At 43.4% G+C, this 19,628-nt stretch overlaps 2 protein-coding genes across 2 annotated transcripts; one reads left to right on the forward strand and one right to left on the reverse strand.

The window, feature by feature from the left end:
* Positions 1-42: 42 nt before the first annotated feature.
* LOC306781817 (sperm-associated antigen 1-like) lies at positions 43-13,148 on the reverse strand. Its single transcript, XM_079274855.1, has 16 exons — positions 13,083-13,148; positions 12,931-13,001; positions 12,595-12,707; positions 12,396-12,501; positions 12,070-12,200; positions 11,746-11,852; positions 11,162-11,300; positions 9,454-9,909; positions 7,015-7,114; positions 6,323-6,475; positions 5,645-5,781; positions 4,079-4,220; positions 3,005-3,131; positions 2,701-2,865; positions 1,898-2,218; positions 43-1,784 (listed from the first exon to the last, which is right to left on the reverse strand). The coding sequence occupies exons 1-16, from the start codon at positions 13,125-13,127 to the stop codon at positions 1,656-1,658; spliced, it is 2,442 nt and encodes an 813-aa protein (XP_079130981.1). The 5' UTR covers positions 13,128-13,148; the 3' UTR covers positions 43-1,655.
* A 1,186-nt stretch (positions 13,149-14,334) lies between these two features.
* Positions 14,335-18,743, forward strand: fbxo43 (F-box protein 43; the record flags this gene model as incomplete). Its single annotated transcript, XM_079275611.1, has 6 exons — positions 14,335-14,406; positions 15,570-16,414; positions 16,523-17,278; positions 17,704-17,806; positions 18,114-18,308; positions 18,495-18,743. Exons 2-6 carry the CDS (start codon positions 15,633-15,635, stop codon positions 18,741-18,743), a joined length of 2,085 nt encoding a protein of 694 aa, XP_079131737.1. The 5' UTR covers positions 14,335-14,406; positions 15,570-15,632.
* Positions 18,744-19,628: the final 885 nt, after the last annotated feature.

Below are 19,628 nucleotides of genomic sequence, written 5' to 3' on the forward strand. Positions count from 1 at the left end.
ATACTGTAAATAATTGGGGTGTTTCATTAAATTTTTTTTATTTAACTTATTTCATCCCAGCACAGAAGAAAACACATTTTTTCCAGTTCATTGAATAGCCCTCTGAATACTGTACACATTGGTTTACATCTCTACTGAAATATAATGCTGAAGAGAAACATGGAATTATTGCCTCTCGACCCCCAACTTCTCACCCTGAACTTAATTTGGTACATTCATGTAGAATTGATGAACCATTTGAAAACAAAGTGTTTTTGGATTCAGACAGACTATGTTTGGATGACTGGAATGTACAATAACGAAATACTTAAAGGGACAGTTCACCCCGAAATCAAAAATACCTCATGCAACTGCTCACAATGTGGATAATCTTGAATTACTCAGTCATGTTTAGTTTTTATAACTTATTTTTTCACCAAAAGCGGAGTGCACTACAGTATCATTGTATTGGAGAGAATGCAGATGCGGCAACTGGCAGCAAAGCACTCTGGACTGATAAGTAGCTCCACAGATAAGAGGACAAATATGTATTTGTTTTCGGTGAACTGTCCCTTAACATCGATAGAATGCCTTTTCTATTAGCAAATAAATTTCATATTTTAAACAGTTACACGCATGTATGATTTATGATGCACGAATCCAAACGATTAAACATTTTGATAAGAGCTACAGAGTGACAAATATACACCTTTAGGAGTATCACCCCAAAATGAGAAATAAATACCCAGCCTAGTCTGAAATCTAAGGCACACATCTCTGAAAGATGCTGCTTCTCTCCAGTGTGTACACATCTGGCTGAACTGCTGTGAGGAGGAATGTGCAGATGTGGTAAACACTGACGTCGCTCCTTATGGAGAAGGAAACTAAACACCAGCCTTGAGAGTGACTTGACATTAGAACCCGGATCTGCTAACTGCATAGCTGAAAAAGCAGAAGAGTATCAGTCATGTAAGGTTACAAATTGTATTTTCTCCTACAACATCGTCAGTAGATATCAGTCCAACAGATGCTGTTCTCATACTGCACAGAACAACAATAAGATGTCATGCCTACGTCTCCCACAGAGAACATGTGGTCATAATAAAACTATCTTTATGCTTTCGACCCACATTCGCTCTGTAGCGCTTGTTCCTTGGTTTGTTAATCAGCATGCACTGAATATCATTTCTGATCTTCGGACACAAGTTAATTTATCAAACGACTGATATCGAATTCTGACTGGAACCACCAAGCTCAGTTCTGGGATCGCGAGCCCGTCCTGAGCAAACTCGCGTAAGGGAAACACTCGCCTGTAGCCTTACATAACATTGGACCCGATTTATCAATACGCTAAAGTGAAAGGTCCATAGAGTCCCGCTGTCCGCCTGTTGTACAATGCAAATGGTTAGTGGTGGTACAAAAGTAAATCTGCATAGCAGAACGTTCTGGAGAGAAAAAAAAAATATATTCCTTATCCTGTCACTCAAAACGTACAGATCATTCACAGCACAGACCAGTGGAGCGACCGGGACTCAGTTCCGCTGTGTTGCTTTGGGGCACATTCTGCAGCTTCCCGCCTTTTGTGTACTCAGTTCGTGTGCAGTGTTTTTGCATAGAATCCGGGAGTTGTAGTGGCGCGGCGGCGCATGCAACGGGGGAGCAAACGGGCGGGCGGGTCAGATGTATTTGTTGGCCAGATTCTGAACATCGTTCTTGGTGAACTCGGAGCTCTGCATGGCAGACAGATGCTCAAACAACTGGGTCATGTGGCGACGCTCGTCCTTCTCCAGCAGCATCAACACAACCTGGAGAAAACACAGCATCGTGTATCAGCTGCTGGGGACAATGTGGACTTACAAATCAAATATAACAGGCATTTTTCCAAACCTATAAATGGTATGTAATATCCGTATCTTACCGAGAACCTGTCGGCGGTGTGCAGATGGTTGAGGTGTCGGTAGACCAGGTTGGGGTCTTTCTCCAGGAGGTGGGAGTCCAGCGCCTGCATGACGAAGCCGATGGTGTTTCCATCCAGCTGGGTGCTCAGCAGCTGGGGGAGCGTCTCCGGGGCCGTGGAGGCCAGCAGGTCAGCGCAGGCCGCAGTGTCTCCGCCGCAGCGAGCTGTGTTCAGAGCCTGGCCGAACTCGTAGGCGTTGGTCGGCCGGAGGTTGATGGCGGTGGCCCCTCTGTGACTGCCCCCTGAGTCGGGAGCGCTCGCCGTTTCCTCGTCGCCCTCAACCTTGAGAAAGATGAGAAGTGACTGACGCGGATTTACGACGGTAGACGTGAGAGAGAGTCGGAAAAGCTTTCAGGAAAGCCGGCAACTTTATATACATTTGTGTGAACACACCGACTTTAACGGAATGAGAGGCCAGAAGGAAGTAGGCAGGTGTTGTTAGGCCGAGAGCACATTCTGGCAAGCCTCAGTTCATTATTCCCACTCTTTATGAATCAGAATTCACCTTCTTTTGAATAAATGATTTGGTTTTGATACAGTCATCTAGTCTGAGGTATACTGGCTTTTACTGCAGCACAGCACAGAGTAGATATGCATTTAAGTCCTCATTTTGTGCGTACACAATGTTAGGTGTCTGGCAGCTGGAGCCTGTGAGGGCAATGCTTCAACCATTTCTCTGCAGAGAGATAGAGACAACAAGCACTTCTAACGACGGCCACTAAACCAACCTCTCCACACATATCACCTAATCCACATGTATCTACCTCTGTGATGGGGACAGTCTTTCTGGGTTTGGCCGGTGAAGTGTCGGCGTTGGCCAGACTCTGTCTGAGCAGCACTGTGACCTCCTCCAGCTCCTTCTCGGCCTCCTGCACGTTGCGATCCTGCTGCAGCACCTCCTGCAGGTCGGAGCTGCACGCCAGGTAGTCCTGGTGGAGGGACAGACGATATACAGCTTCAAGAACGCAACCAATATGTGCAAGTGGCATTCATTAAATGATTTGCCCCTGGTTTTAAATGAACACATTTCTTCCAGGGCATTTGTCATCGATGGCCAGCTCTCTTCACCTTGAGGCCTTTATTAGCCAGGGCTCGTCTGTAGAAGGCCTTCTTATTGGTTGGCTCCACTCTCAGTGCTGCGTCACAGTCCTGCTTGGCCTCAGCAAACCTCTCCAGCTTCAAGTAACACAGGGCCCTGCAAACACACACACACCGCTTCGGATTTTTATATTTGTCACTAGCAGCTAATTGGATGCATGACTAAAAGCTATCATGAGTCTGTGACTCATCAGCTGTGAGTCAGATGTGATAATAAAGGCTGGCGACAGACTAGATGAGACACGAGATAGAATAGTTTTGCTTTCTGTTTTTGAATTGTTTTTGTTGCTGCTGTTTACATTCCTCCTGATTAGAATTCAAAACATGCTCGAGAGGAATGTACCTGTACCTGTATGTACGGTATGTTCTTTTTGTTTGTCATGTGTTCGTTGTGTCGCAACTGAGCTGCGTTGTGCGTCCCTGTGTTTAGCAGCTTTCGGAGCTAGCGCTGCTAGCTACCGGTACTTTCATTGGAAAAGAGTTGTGAACACTGGGCTGCTTTTGTTTAGGTTAGATACATATATTTTTAAATCGAGCATATTCTTTCTAGTTTCTCAAGATGATCAACCCTAGCTTTAAATGTGTTCAGTGTTTTCAGTCTCAGCAGGTGTGTGTTTGCTCTGGTGTGGCTATACATATAATCTTTTCCACAGCAGAGCTCAACACATGAACACACAATAGGACACTGATCTTGTCCGGGTTTCCTCTGTGACATGATCAACAACCGACCTGCCATTGTGAATGAAAGGTCGTCAGCCCTGCCTGCTGCCTGCATTATGAATGGAGTCGTGATGAACGGCGCTGAAGCAGACAGCTCTGCCGTTCTCTTCCGACTTACTCAACAACACGTGCTGATTTACCACCGGGGGTAATTCATCAGTCTGTTTGTATTCATCCAAAAGGAACATGTCGATTATTCTGGGTGTGTTCTGACATTCCTGCTTTATTAGGAAATAAACCGCGGCGAGTATGAGGAACTGAAAGTGGAAGGGACCACGGCAGTGTCTAAACTTGTTCATGTGGCGGCGGGACAGAGCCTCTAACCTGTTGGTGTAGATAGCGCACTCTTCCGGCTTTAGCTTCAGGCATTCGGTGTACTTTCCCAGTGCGTCCTGGTATTGGCCCTTCTTCACAAACTCATTCCCCTCTTGCTTCAACGCCGTGAATTGGACTTCTGCTTTCCTCTCTGCAACACAAAGTAAAGTGGTGGTTACTCACATGAAGAGCAATTCAATGCTCCTTTCTGTTGAAGCACTGAATCCACATTGACACTTGCAATACATGTCAATTGACCTTTGACTTCTAAGAAAAGCTAACACAAGGGGAAATGCCAGTCTTCTCTGCTGTGAAGCTCGAGGGTTAAACCCTTAGAATGAATGCTGCGCTAGCTAGATGTGATGCATGAGAGTCAGCAATCAGGCACGGTGTGGACTAAAGACGAATCGATCTGCCTCTTCTGGGAGGAATAAGTGTGCCAGCTGGTCTATTCTTCCATTAGAGTTAAAAAATAACCGGAAATAGGACAAACTGCTGGGTCAGTGAGCAGAGGTGACACGTCCACTTCTATAAAAGATGAGGTCTTTAACATTCTCCTCCAGCCTTCACCGCAGAGTGAGCGACAAACTGGAACAAGCTGAATTTTGGTGGTCAAAAAGTGTCTATTCTCTTCTGTTCCTCTATCTCGATGTGAAGCAGAAGAACAACTCGGATCCTTAAGCTGAGCAAACCACCACCCAAGTACAAGTATGCTATTCATTTTGAGCTAAATAATGCAAACTAAATTGTCGTCGTGGATGTCGACCTGTTTTATAACTGGAAAATAATTATTGCTTTGCGTGTCCAGTATTTAGCTGTTGTAGTTGGTCGAGGTGGAGCTCAACAATCATTTCATACACTGTTATACAGCAGTCAAATCTACAACAAGGCATGCTATTCCCGAAGATCAAAGTATGTTTCATAAGAAAAATGTCATTTGCAATGTGACTGATGTCAAGCAAACATCTTGCACTACTTTAAAGGGACAGTTTGGATTTTGTGAAGCGGGGTCGTATGAGGTTCTTATCCACAGTCAGTGTATTTCCTACAGTAATACAGTAGACCATGTCAGAACTAAAGCATCATTTTGAATATTTTCACTGCCTTACTTTGCTGTCCGACTGCCCGTTGCCGTTATTGTTTTTTAGGTGAGCCTTTCTTTTAGGTGTTAGTTTTGCTGCTGCCCTCGTCCACAGCCGATACATTGCTTTAATCCCGTGCTGGCACTCCAAAGTCTGTTCTACCAAACTGGGGGCGTGCCGACCGCCATCTACTGAAGCTAATGCACTGACTGTGGATAAGAACCTCATACAACCCCAATTCAAAGAATCCAAACTGTCCCTTTAAGGCTTCTCACACTGTCATTTCCCAGATCAGGGAGAAATATGGGCTTCAGAAACCCATATTTAATGTCCCACTATTAATCCAGATGTTATAATAAGTTCATGGTTACAAGGTTTACAAGGGAGCCTCAAAACACTGTCAGCATGTGACTTGTCGAGACTTTGTAACACAAAAAATATTATATAAAACTCAACCATCGTGGTTCAGACTTTTCTTTTTGTTTGAACAGACCTGCTCGAGCCTGGAGGGCCTCTGCGCTCGGCGGCTCCTCTCTGCGGTGCTGCTGAGCTGACAGGGGGACCCGGGGAATGTCCGGAAGGTTCTCCCTCCACTCTGCGCCGTCCTGCTCAATCAGCAGCCGGGTGATCCTGCAGGACGATCAGTCCAACAGATTGATGTTACACGGCCACACGAGTGGAAGACGGTCACAAACACAGATATTAAAAAGGCTCACAGCATGCTTTGTTTCTTTTCTGTTTTCAAGCATCTGATTGTTAGATCTTGTAGATATATATGGAGTGTCTCCAATTGCATAACAGCGTGAGGATGCTGCCCTCTGAGAGACATAATTAGCCATTAGCTGGAGCTGCTCGTGAACACCAGCTAAACCTGTTAGCGATGAAGTAGACTTTGTGTGTTAGCGTATAGAAAATCATTCAAAATATGAGTATAATATTATACAAGGCAGTGATAACATATCCAAAACACCTAATGATGTAGTGCGCCACCCAAAATTAAAAATGCAAAGCAAGGACTCTTTCGTCATAGATCTCAGTCAATAGTTGCCATGGTCACTGTAATATTCAGGAAGATTCTGGGTTGATGGGGCCAATGAGACCATTCCATGTGAATAGGGATGTTAAACATCACTCCGTCCTCTCAGCTCAAGTGCGAGGGGAAGGCTAATACCTGTTGACGCCGTCGTGCGCCGCCGGCACGCCGGAGTCTATCTGCAGGACGGTCTTGTAATCCACGTAGGCCTTCCGGTAGCGCTCCAGGGACTCGTAAGCCATGGCCCGGCGCAGGATCGGCTTGAGGGAGAATGACTGCAGCTCCACGGCTCTGGTTGGTATAAATAGATGTGACGAGACAGGAGCAAAGGATCAAGTCTGCTGCTCTTGCTATAGATGAGACTGTCTGAGAGTACTGACAGAGTTCAAATCGGAAGTGTTCTTGTTATTAAGTATGGAGTACTCATGTATTGGTGTACTGTTGTGTATGTGTGAGTAAACTGTTACAAAACTCAATTTTCCTGTTTGCCCTTCAAGCTGAATCTTAAGCAAACATGCAGAGTATTGAAAGGCGTTCACATGGGAGGTTCCCTCAAGTTATCCCGAGTTCACTACTTATAAAACTTCTCAAGAGATTAATGTCAATCCCTAACAACAGACCTCAGTGCAAATCCCCTCGTAAAACAATAGCGATCTGCTAGTTTGGTATAAAGGATGGTAGATGACTGCAGAACACATTGGGAAGCTGTGCTGGATTCTCATGGCGCCCAGTGTAAATTTAAAGAAGTTGGATTGACACGAGCACCTGACATTACTTCCCACTCCAAGTATTCACACAGTACTACGAGATCAGTGAGTAAAGTCTCTCACCTCGTGCAGTCCTGTATGCACTCTTGACTGTTGCCATCTTTAAGGTAGCAAGCTGCTCTGTTGGAGTACAGAGTACATAAATCCTCCGGACTATCAATCCCTGTGTGAAAAACCAGACACGACACAGAAACATTATGTAGCTCACCGATCCACACTGCCAAACAGAATGTCTGGAAAAGGGGCAAATATTGAAATAGGCTTTAATCAAAGAACATCGTGGCTGTTTTAAGTGTGGCTTTAAAAAGCCTGGGTGTGTTATGAATCATTGATAATGTTCAGAGGCTGACTCAATCAGTTTGATGTGTTCTGACCTGACACAGAAACATGGGCGTATACTGCTCAACAAAGACATGGATTTGAAGGTTTAGTATCTGCTATGTAGTCAATATCTCATCACGCTTTGCTGCTGTATATATATATATATATATATATATATATATATATATATATATATATATATATATATATATATATATATATATATATACACACATATATATATATATACACACATATATATATATACACACATACATATATATATATATACACATACACATATATAGCGAGTGTGTGTGTGTGTGTGTGTGTTGGATAATGGAATCCTGTAATGACTAAATGAAGAACTTTAGCATTAGAAGAGAGACTTTAATGGTGAGATATTAACCTAAACTGTCTCTTCTATGGCAGACTAATGAATGCAAGATCATTTTTAAAGCTGTATTCACACACACACACACATTTATGTGGCAACAATTCTATGTCTTCACACGCTCACCGTTCTTCTTGTTTGAGTAACTTGCATGTTTCTAGCCACGCTTGTAATCTGAGGTGTGAGGCTGGATGCACCAAAACCTCTTTGTTGGGACGTTGAACAGGCAGCAGGCCTAATACATCCTAATACACCGGCTGCTTTACCGCAGAAGCACAATACGCTCCAGGGCTGACAAGGTGAAGAGGAAAAGCTCATCAAACACCTTTCAGGACTTTCTTCTCCTCACACAGACAGCACACAGTGTTTTTCGCTACTCTCTCCAGTTTTCACCATCACTATCACTGACGCTGGCAAATCACGCTTATACTGTGACAAGAGCAGCATCCTTCAGCGTCACTAAATACGGTCAGCTTAGTGTGCCACCTCATCAGATGAAATCAGATGATGAATGATGACACGGTGAGGCAGGGCTGGTGATGTCCCAGCGACTGCTCCCTCTGTGAGGTTACTGTGACAGTGAAGCATGGACGTTGATAGAGGTACAAAATGGGGCATGTTTACCAACCGAAACCAGCTCAGAGACCCTGTAATAGACCGATTGAATGTATATATTGTTGAGTTATGTCTCTTTTTGTCAGACATGTTAAAGGGGTTCATAGAATCAATCCTTATCTCTGCTCTCAGCTCTATTCTGTCTGCATTACATGTAGCCCACATGGGACGGATGACGGACCTTGGACCATGTCCAGTCCCTTTCCACATCCAGCAGCACAGTGGGGCTAGTGGAGTAGATTAAAGCGACCCACAAATACACGGAGAGAGTACGCTCGATGGCGGGTGAGCCTGACGGGCGGCAGTTTCTCTTCCTCCATCAATCGCTCACTTTCTCCCTCTCTCTCTGTGAGAATTATAGCTTGCGGTCCTACAGATTCAATTTCACAGAGAGTGGTCAGCGCTCATGTGACCTGGACAGACCTGAGCTGAGAGGCTTAGCACCAGAATGAGGCTGAAACAGAAACACTGTCTGTATTCGCCACACAGACACATTTTGACGCATCGGTGCAAAATCACTGAACACACAAACAAACGGCCCGACCTTTTGACTCCTGAACTGTCAAATATATATATATCTATATATATATCTATATATATATAGAGATATATATATATATATATATATATATATATATATATATATATATATATATATATATATATCTATATATATATCTATATATATATATATATATAATATATATATATATAGATATATATATATATATATATATATATAGATATATATATTATATATATATAGATATATCTATATATATATATAGATATATATATATAGATCCTGCACTGGGGTAAAGCAACAACAACCAAATGGAAGCACAAGCCTTATAATTGCAAGGTCATGACCTTTGATTTACGATGGCATCAGCCAGTTATAGGAGCATTGGAGATTACGCCCCATACAGAAATATGCATTCATATATGGGTGAGCCTGGTGATGAAGCATCAACCCGTTGAGCTATGGAGCAGTTCTTTATAACACACTGCTGTCAGTGGAAGTGATCCTGACAGGGAGGAACAGAATAAACTTCCCTCCAATTTAACAATATACATCAAACTAAAGTGTACACATCATGTGACTGATCTGCCAACCACCTTGGACTCTAACAACAAGAAGAGCAGCAGCCATGAGGACTCGTCCACCCTACCTGATTCTGTGTAGCCCTGAATGGCTTGTGAGTATTTCTCCAGTGCATCGGCAAATTGTCCGTTTTTAAACAGCAGGTTCCCTTCATTCTTTAGCCGGGCCAGAGGTGGGGGCAGGGCTCCGCACGGGGCATCAAGGTTGACAGATTCCCCTGCATTTCCTCCCACCGGAGTTTCTTTACCGCCGGTGCTCTGATCAGCCGGGACTGAAGCTGTCGAGCCTCTCTTGCTCGTTCCATTGGCTGCCTTTTCCCTTGGCTCCTGCGGGACTTTGTACTTGTCAGGGCTGGCTCCTTTGCTCCTCCAGTGTCCATGGTGGGAGCTGTTGAACTCGCTGTGAGGACCCCCGTCACCTCTGCCGTGGGGCTTCTTTTGAGCGTTACCCATGTCTCCCCGTTCGCCAGGAGCAGCTGAGCTCTCCTCCCCTCCCACAGCCTGGCTGGGTTCAACCGGATGAGCTAGAAGGGAGAGGGAGGGGAGGGAGAGGCAGAGAAGAGGGGGAAACACACCCACAGGAAGGAGTCAGCGGTTACATCACAGTGGGGGAGGGTTGGACACACATGACATAGAGCCACTTCAAAGAGGGAGTTCCAGGAAGCAGCCACTCTCAACAATGAATTGTGAAAGCGCTGGGTGGGGGTAGGGCAGATAACACACACGCAGAGACAGTATGTCACGTTGCCCTGATGGCCAAGGGGTGTTTCCTCTTTCTATATAGCACAGACAAACAGAAGGGTTTGGGATGAAAATGACTGCCCTACTATTACGAGTGTTGCTACAGACGTTTTGTTTAAATCACAGGATTACAGGGCAAATCCTTCGCCCGGCAGCCACAGTGAGGACTAAGTGGGCACACATATACAGATATACTACAGTCTAGTGTAAACATACAGAACACTTCACAAAATACTGCATATGGATAAGTCTTTATACATTCAAATTTCAATGCTGAGTTCTGATTTCTAAGAAGTAGGGCAGCCATTATGGAATTGTTGATGGGGTATTTGAGAGCCGACAGTTTATCTTGTTTTTCCCATAACTTTTTGACGAAATTAAGTAATTTGATCATTTTATTTACTTAATTTGGTTATTAAATAATATGAATAACATGTTCTGAGCTCATGAATAACTGTCAGAGTCACACCTTCTGTAAAATGTTCTGAGCATGACATTTAACATTTGGAAAGTTCACTTTGGTGGAAAAATATAGGTAATTACAACACTGCTCGTAAACTAAATCAAAAAAGATATTTGACTTATTGGTTTTTGATCGTATTATTGGTCAGCCTCTACTGTGTAATCAAACAAATGTGATCCACAATAGAGCTATAGATCTACTGCACTAGGTATATGGTTGGTAGTTTATTTATACATTTTAGATCAGTAGTAATACATTGTGAAGAAGAAGAAGAAGAAAACCATTTGTATTGTCATATACGGGGTTGTTTGTCTATGCACAGCCGTAATATAATAATATTCTGCAGAATGCTGCTTTATACACGACACATAACGGATGCTGATTTTAAAAGCTCTCAAAATCGAATTAAACTGTCCATGATGTTAAATAGTGTTGAATACAGCTGATAAGATGTCACAGGCAGATTCGTGGAGGGATTCAGGGAATTTAAACGGTCACTGGCTTCTGTCTCTGTGTCTGTGTGTAAACCAAGGATACGTCAATTTGGAATATGGAGGTCCAAATAATCTCACCGGTCTGCTCTGCTTCTGCCTCATCCTTATTGCAGTCATCATCTTCCTCTTCTACTTCTTGAATGAGGATCTTCTTGCCTTTGCGTTGCAGCTCAGGTTGACATTCCTTCATCTTCTTCTCAGTTTCAGACAGAAGTTGCTAAACCACAAATAATTCACAAATTAGAATTTGTCAACAGTAAGACCCCAAGTTCTGTTCAATAAGTCAGCAAAGGTGACGCATAGCGACACCACAATCACCCATATACCGCTCAGCTATAGAGAATTTATTGTGTTGCAATGTAGGATCATGTAAGGATCATCTTCTCCCTATTCACCGACAGTACATTAAAACCACTAATACATAATTAATGGAAATATCAACAATGTCTCTGAGTGACGGATAAATAAAATGCACCCTGAGCTCATCATCTGCCTCAAAACAAGAGTATAAGCTACACCACTGTCTGATTACAGTTATATAAGACTAGATGTGATTATATTAATACCTTGCAGCAGCTGCAAGCTGCTTTTAAGTGCCCGATCTCACACAAATACAGTGACACCTAGTGGTCAAAAGGGGCTAGAGGCATTATTTCACCTACAGTAGCTGCAGCATTCTGTGGCTCTTCCCTCAGCACCACCCTCAGGTCCTCAGCAGCCATTCGGAAGTTGCCCATGTGGTTATAAACAGTGGCACGACGTAGCAGGGCTGGTGGGGAAAAATACATCACGTACAGCATTGACGTTACAGACACTGAAGCCACTGTTAACTCCTGTGCTGTAAAGTTGTGAATGTAGTATCAGAAAACATACAGAAAATTCACAAAACCACTTTTGAGGGAGTGGGAAACATGAATTCGATGCTTGAATTATAGTCACATTTCTGTTGACATTAAAGCGCTGCTGTACAAAAAAAGGGGCTTCACCTTTCATATTGCCTGGTTCCAGCTCGAGGACCCTCAGACAGTCGCTCATGGCATTGTGCCAGTGCTTGAGCTTGATCGCTGCCTGAGCTCTGTTATTGTACGCAGCCACGGTTGGTTTAATGGAAAGGCTCCTGTAATGGAAGGCCAAAAACAAACCTTCATTCATAATGAGGATAATGGACACACACTTAGAGGCACAGTAAATGGGAATGGGATCAGACTTAAATCATTAAAGAAGTCGAATTAAATACCAGGAAACATATTATGATCCCCGTAGGAGCTGTGGAATGCTCGCTATATTAATTGAGTTGTTTTCAGAGCCTGACCTGGAATAGTATGCAACAGCCTCCTCATAATCCTTTGCTCTGAAAGCTTCATTGCCTTTGTCCTTTTCGCGATTTGCCAGAGGAAGCTTCTCCTGTTCTGTCAGCACTGGACGTATTGTAGAGACGACACATTTGAGACACAAACACACACTGCTTAAGTATTGCTATTCGCTATGAGCTGCTACACATAATACATTACTTGTAGCATCCACTTTAGTCTTGATTTTGGGGTGTCCTGTTTTTATCATGACTCCTGGATCCTTTTTGACCAAATTCCCGTCGATTCTTTCACATTCTTTTTCGGCATCAAACCTGGGAATAGAGCAAAAGATATTTGGGGAAAGGAAGATCCTCTGCTGCTCTAGAGCAGCATAACCTGTTTAACTGTGGATCATTGGAATGAAAGATGCTGAGCTAAGGCGTTTCTTTACAAACGTGAAATGCATGGAAGCTTTTAGGAACAGAGCCTGCAGCTGCTGTAACAGTGTTTTTTCTTCTGGATGTAAAAGACAAATGTAGAGACAAAATGACTCACTTGTCCCATTCTCGATAATCTCGCGGGAGAGTGTGTTTTGAAGAATTCCTCTTTTCTTTTGGAACTGAAGTCTGTGGTGACATAAGACTCAATTTGAGTATTTTCCTAGAGTGCATAAATGTGCATGCTACATCGTTGGAGACCCTTTTTACCTGAATAAGAGGAACGGAGCAATTGGAACCTCTTATAGGTGGCATATTTATATTGTGTAAATCATCAAACACTGACTGCTGTTTTAGTGAAATCTCCGTCTTTTTGGTTTCTTCTTGCCACGTCTGTAAGTAACAAAGTATTTTATATCAAAATGACGCATTACTCAGGATTGATTTAAAAAAAGAAGTTAATCTAAGATGTGTTGCATGCCTTCAAGTCTTCAACAATTTGGCTCCACTCATCATTGGAGAGGCTGGCTGCTGTGGCCACAGGGGTTTCCTTCCTGAGAGCTCGGCTCCTGGGGTCCAGTTTCTCCAAGTGACTCTCACAGAACTCAATCAGATGAGGATAAATGCCCTCTTCGCCGGACCTGAACACAAAGTACAACGTTATTTTCTGAAAACCTAAATTCCTAGCTAAATGTTATTGTGTCACGATGCGCTCTTTTTGTGTTAGTGCTAGTCCTATGTATTTACAATACTGTATGTTCACTTTCTAGGATGAAAGAATGATCTTAGTGGAGAAAAGCTCACCAGCAATATCAAATAGAATATTTGATTAACATACAAAATCAATTTCTACCTTCTTCACACCCTGATGCTCAGTTATGTGACTCTTACTTAAGTACTCTCCAGATCATCTCCAGGTATTTTACGTCTTTGCATTTTTCAATGTAGCCATAGTCCAGGTGCTCCACGGGGACGTTTCCGCCGTAGTCAGCGGTGGCGGACTGGTTTCCATAGAAAGTCTCATCTTCGCTCATACCTGAGGAGAATAACGTCATCCGTTTAACGTAACTCAGTTATTCTGTCAAACAACGTGCTTTTGTGTATAGCAGACTGCTTCACTGAAGTTAGCTAACCCAACATGAACCTAGCCTATGTTAGCTCAGCACATGTAGATAGCGTTGAGCTAAAGCTCTACAACATGTGTTGAAATAACGCGAGTATTTACATTTTTGGAATTACCGATAAGTCAAGACAAAACTTTCATGAAGGAAATGTCGGTGTTCCTCGTAGATTATACACGTAATGTTAATGTTAACTTATCTTAATGCTATTAAAGCTAAAGTAATAGCTTTACCTGCTGCTTGTTTGGCCACTTTGACTAAACTTTCGACTGTTACTATGGTAACCACACGCGGAAGGAAGTTGCACTCCGAAGCGGAAACACGTGACACAGTCCATAGTTGGCTCCAAATTTGAAAACGCGGCTGGGAGGTGATGAACATGTAGCAAGCAAACAGCGACGAGGGGCACAAGCTGAGGCCTAGAACTGAGCCGGAGGAAAACGACCTGTGTATTAGCCACGTTTTGTGAATAGGTATGTATTTTTGTTTAATGCTAAACAATGCAATACACGACTATCTAGCTAGTTAGCGTCGTGAGTCTGGGAAGCCAGTAACGTTACCTAGCAGTGGTTGTGGTTTTAGGAGGCTAAAGTAGCTAGTTCGTGATAACATGTCAGTTTGTCACACCATGTTGAATGTAAGTTAGTGTTCACATTACTGGGTGTAACTTAACATTATTTACCCGCAATGATAAACGGGTAATTTATTTGGACGGGTAGATTGAATTGATTCAGAACCAACCTGATGGCTCTTTGATATTATGTGTTTATGCGTATGTTGAAATGTAACATTATCAACGTGGACGACATTACACAGACAAATGTAACGATACGCAACAATTGATATCAATCCCCTATGCACGAGTTAACTTACAGTTAATTGACACAGGTGTTTTCACGTCATGCTAATTGCTCTAACAGATGTCTGGGACTTGAGGGAGTCATAACACGTTACGGTTTTATGTAAGATTAAGTTTTTTTTTAAGTCTTGAATGCTGTTGACTCTGAATTCTGCATCCATTTTCAAGTGTATTTTAACAAATGCGCTTTCTTTGTGCAAGGTAGCCTTGTTTATTTTTTTCCCTCTGGTCAGGGCACGCAGAACGAGCGCAATTACCAACCGCTATTTATTGAACGTTATCAGATCTTAAAGTAAGAGGAAATACAGTGGCACACTCCGCTCTTGACCCTTGTCTGAGCTATCGGCGGTGTACAGCCAGTCGGGCTCAGCTGTTGGTTTTGGCGGCTACAGCTCACTTTATAGCGGCATCACAGAGAGCACGCGACGGGGGATTTAATTCTAAAACACGCCCTCGCGTAGCAACGCTGATGAAACAGCTGCCAATGTGTGGTGTTGAACTAGCTGACAGTCTTTGACAATTTGTGTATGATAAACGTAGAGAGTAAACGCTGAACACGACATACATGGATATTTTCGACGTATTTAAAAAAAAAATCACTCATCTCTTATCACAATGTGAGTCCAACATGACAACATCTAATTAAAACACGGTAAGACGTTGCAAACACAGGCAACGCGTCAGCTAGCTTTAATAAACTAGTCTGTTACCAGACAGGCACAGTTTATGCTGCTCCGTTGTCTCTGGGTTCACTCACTACTTTTTTGTTGTGTGCAGGTCAGTTGACATCTACTTGGGGAATACGTGTATTGGACACACAGTGCACACAGGAGGTGGAAAATGCAGTGCACTCCTGAATCAAACGTCTACCTTGAGAGCTGCAAAGGCCAGCACTGTTATGACTGCTCTGACAGCGGATACTCAGGTTTATTCCACAGCCCACAGAGCATCTGTGGAGTGGACTCCTGTTGCTCTTTGTCTCCAGTAGAATTCAGTGAAACGCCTAAAGAGAACATCTGGCTTTCTATCACACCCAAGGAGAGGACCAGAGAACCGGTTGGATATTTGGGCAAAGACCACAGAGGAATCCAGCGTCCTCAAGGGGTCAGCTGGTGTGAAACTCCTAGAGTGTACAAAAGAGATGCCCCGCTGCGACACAGACTTCTCATGTGCAAACCCGCCACAGATGTCAAAGCTGACGACACAAGATCACCGTGCACCAGAAGGACTGAATCTTCCATCAGTGTCAGGTCTGAACACTGGCTCAATGCATCGTTTGACTCTCTAGAAGCTTTAAAATTGGAGCAGGACCTGCAGCTATCTGGAAGGAAACGCCGCCTCCTCTTCACGCAGATGAGGACCTCGACTCTTGAAGATGGCAAACTACACTCTGGTTACCTTCCCAGTTTCGAGAGAAGAGCGTCTTTCTCTGATGCAGATTACATCGAGAACATTTCTGCCTCTGATCAAATTGATATTGAGACTTCATGCTTTATCAAATCCCTGCCTGCGCCATCTCAGGAAACCTCTCAATCACCAGTCAGCGGTGTGACGAATAACCAGTATGACAGCTCAAGTGTCTTGCACACACCATCATCCTCACACACACCCAAATATATCAGGTACATGCTTTTTTTGACACTTTCTAAATTTGTTACATTTTCCCTGCTGGCTCTCTCGCTCCCTCCCTCCCAACATGTTCTACTAACTACCTTCTAACCCTGGAACAGGTCTGAGTGTGAAGACAGTGGTTTTGGTTCCTTGGCCCTTGATAAATCCCAAGACTCCTCAGTGGACCATGACGGCTCATTCCTGGAGCTGCTCCTCTCAGCCTCCAGAGGAAACTGTGAAACCCCAAATCTCACAGAGGCGAAGCGGCGCTCCCGTTTGCAGCGTCAACATAAGCTTTCAACGCTTAAAGAAGGGGGCTCTCAGTCCGAGGAAGACCCAGCAGAGAGAAAGCACGGACATGTTCGTCAAAGCCACAGCCTTTCGACAGAAGATGAGGTTTTTGATCGCAGTGCCACCCCTCGCAGTGCCCTTTCTGCTAAATGTAGTAATAGCATGACATCTGATAGTTTGGCCTCTGCGAGACAAGACGATGCTACCTCACTAAGATCAACCACAACCAGGCCAGAATACATGACGCCCCTTAACACAGCTCCTGTTACTCCGGATGGGACTCCTCTCCGGACAACCCCCGTCAATCTCTCTCTGACTCCAGCTCTACAGCTAATTCATGCTATATGCCAACTGAAAGCCCACATGTCTGTTGGCCAAAGTCCAAGCCTAAAGGAGCAGCTGAAGTCCACCGCAGCTCTGGCTCAGACCCCTGTGATGTTCAGGACCACCATGCCGCTGGCAGGGCTGATCGGCAGGAAGATGGGCCTGAGAAAGGTGGACATACTCGCAGAGCTGAGGAAGAGGAACCTCAGGCACATCCTGTCTGTCATCTTCAGCCACCTGACCTCTGAGAGCGTCTACATGTAAGGAGTTCATGTTTTCAACACATTTAGCTGTCGTTAGTCATATACAAAGTAAAATCGTATTAGCTTTCATATTTTTGATGCATCTACTGTATTCCTGTTTTCTTCTCAAAGGTTAAGCCGTTTGTCATTCATTAAACTGATTATGATGACTTGTGGCAAGTTATAGATTAGTATATGAATGCATCCATACATACATGCATATAACTCTACAAAATCCTGTAGAATTCATACAGCATATCATGGATACTGAGCTTAGATCAAAGTACAGGACTCTTTTTGTACTTGTTATCAACTTAACTAAAAGCCTGATTGTCTGTAAAAGCCTTTCTTTTTGAATAACATTCATTGACACAACCTTTATTTAATGTGCAATGAAGGCTGGGAATATTGCTCTCATGCATGCAATTGTTTGTGTTGGGCAGGTGTGGTCAGGTGTGCAGGAGATGGAATGAAATCATCCAACAAGATAAGCGAGCTAGTTTTAAGAGAAGAAACTACGTGAGTGAAGTGGAGGCTGCTCGTGAGGTAAGAGGTCTGCCATGTTAGCCACTATTGCTGATGGCTGGCCAATGTCAAATGGGTCTGATAGCAATATCTGGGCGTTACTCCCGGTTCTGTGGCTTTCTGTTGTCTTTCTCAATCGGGTATTTTCTAAAAACATTGGCTATGATACTTTTTATAAGGCTGACCATCAGTATCTTTTAGAGAGGCAGTACAACAGCAGATTCCTCTCTGATGTGATTCAGTGTAAAGTAACATTTGAATTGTCAATATGGATATCAACCAACAGCGGCTAAAAGTTGAAATGAGTTAAATTTGTGATGTCTTACAGCTCGGTGGTGCCGTCTATGTCCCTGACGCAGAGACTAGACTCGCTCTGCCCAAGAGGTCGGCCCTCAAGACGGTTCAGGCCCAGTCTAGGACGCCCAGCTTCTGCACCCCACAGTCAGGAAACAGCACTTTAACCCCATCACAGCACAGCGCCTTGAAATCAGGCAGCAGCAGCAAACGAGATCAATTTATGGAAGTGAGTTTGAAACGGATTACACTGGAGTTGGTCAAATAGTTTATATGGATATATTACATATCAGTTTGCATTAATTGCTGTTTAGTGGAGGATGATGGGGGATCTAATTGATCTTACTGAAGGAACTGCTCTGAGAAAGTTGACATAAAACCTTTTATTTTATGTCATTTCAATTTTCTTTGCCAGGTTGCCCAGACCCTCTTCAACGATGAGTGCCTCAAGCCATGCCCTCGATGTCAGCATCCGGCGAGGTGTCACTCAGTGAAACAGGAGGGCGTGTGCAGCAGCGCCGACTGTGATTTCCGCTTTTGCACAGGCTGCTTGTGTGCGTTCCACGGCTCTAGAGAGTGTGGCAGCCAGTCTGTGGGCCGACGCAAGAAGGACAGACTTCTGCCTGGAAGCGCACAGAGCAAGCGAAACGTTAGGCGACTATGAGCAGAAAGTCGGCTGTGTTTTTGTTTGTTATGCCGAGGTCGCGTCAATTTTTTTATGTCAAATGGTGAACACGAGGCATAGCAACAAGGAAAGTGATGTAGCTAGTACATGAGAGCAGCTTTTGTACCTTCAATGTGTCCTTGTGCCTTTTTGTACTGTATTTACTGTTTTTTTTGTACTGTATTTACTGTTTTTTTGTACTGTATTTACTGTTTTTTTGGTACTGTATTTACTGTTTTTTTGTACTGTATTTACTGTTTTTTTTGTACTGTATTTACTGTTTTTTTCAACACAGTTCTTGTGTTTTTAATTATGAATGTGAAGGAAATCTCACCAGCAGAACAATGATTGAATTTAGCTGTTGATGTATTTTTTCCATGCAATATTGATTAACTGTATATATGTTTTGGGACTTCCTCATGAATTTTCAGCTTTTACCAATGTGTTTTCAGCAGTTTTTAAATAAATTAGATTTTTTTTACCTGGTCTCTTTTGTGAATGTTTTGGACTATTGTCTCTATTGTAATCTGTAAAAGTGAATTCATTTTAGAATGTTTCTTTTGACGGTGTTTGGTGCCATCTAGTGGTACGACCTTACCTTGTCTTAACTGCAATAACTGACTTTCTTTTATTTAACTTTCTTTTGCTACATGTAAGTGATTGTAGTAAAGTTAATCCTGTAAATACTTTGTCATTTTGGAGTCTTAATTTGTAAGAAGAAACAAACTTGTATTTGAAAGTACCTGCTCTCTAGTTAAACTAGAGAGCCCCCCCCCCCCCTCCCCCCGTGTGTTCAACATGAGTCCACTTCCATAGCAACCTGCAGTGTGTCTGTAATTACACACAGCTCTGTGGCTGGCCGAACGCTCAAATGTGAGTGTCTGG

The sequence above is a fragment of the Melanostigma gelatinosum genome, assembly GCF_949748355.1.
Source record: "Melanostigma gelatinosum genome assembly, chromosome: 9".
Lineage (NCBI taxonomy): Eukaryota > Metazoa > Chordata > Actinopteri > Perciformes > Zoarcidae > Melanostigma > Melanostigma gelatinosum.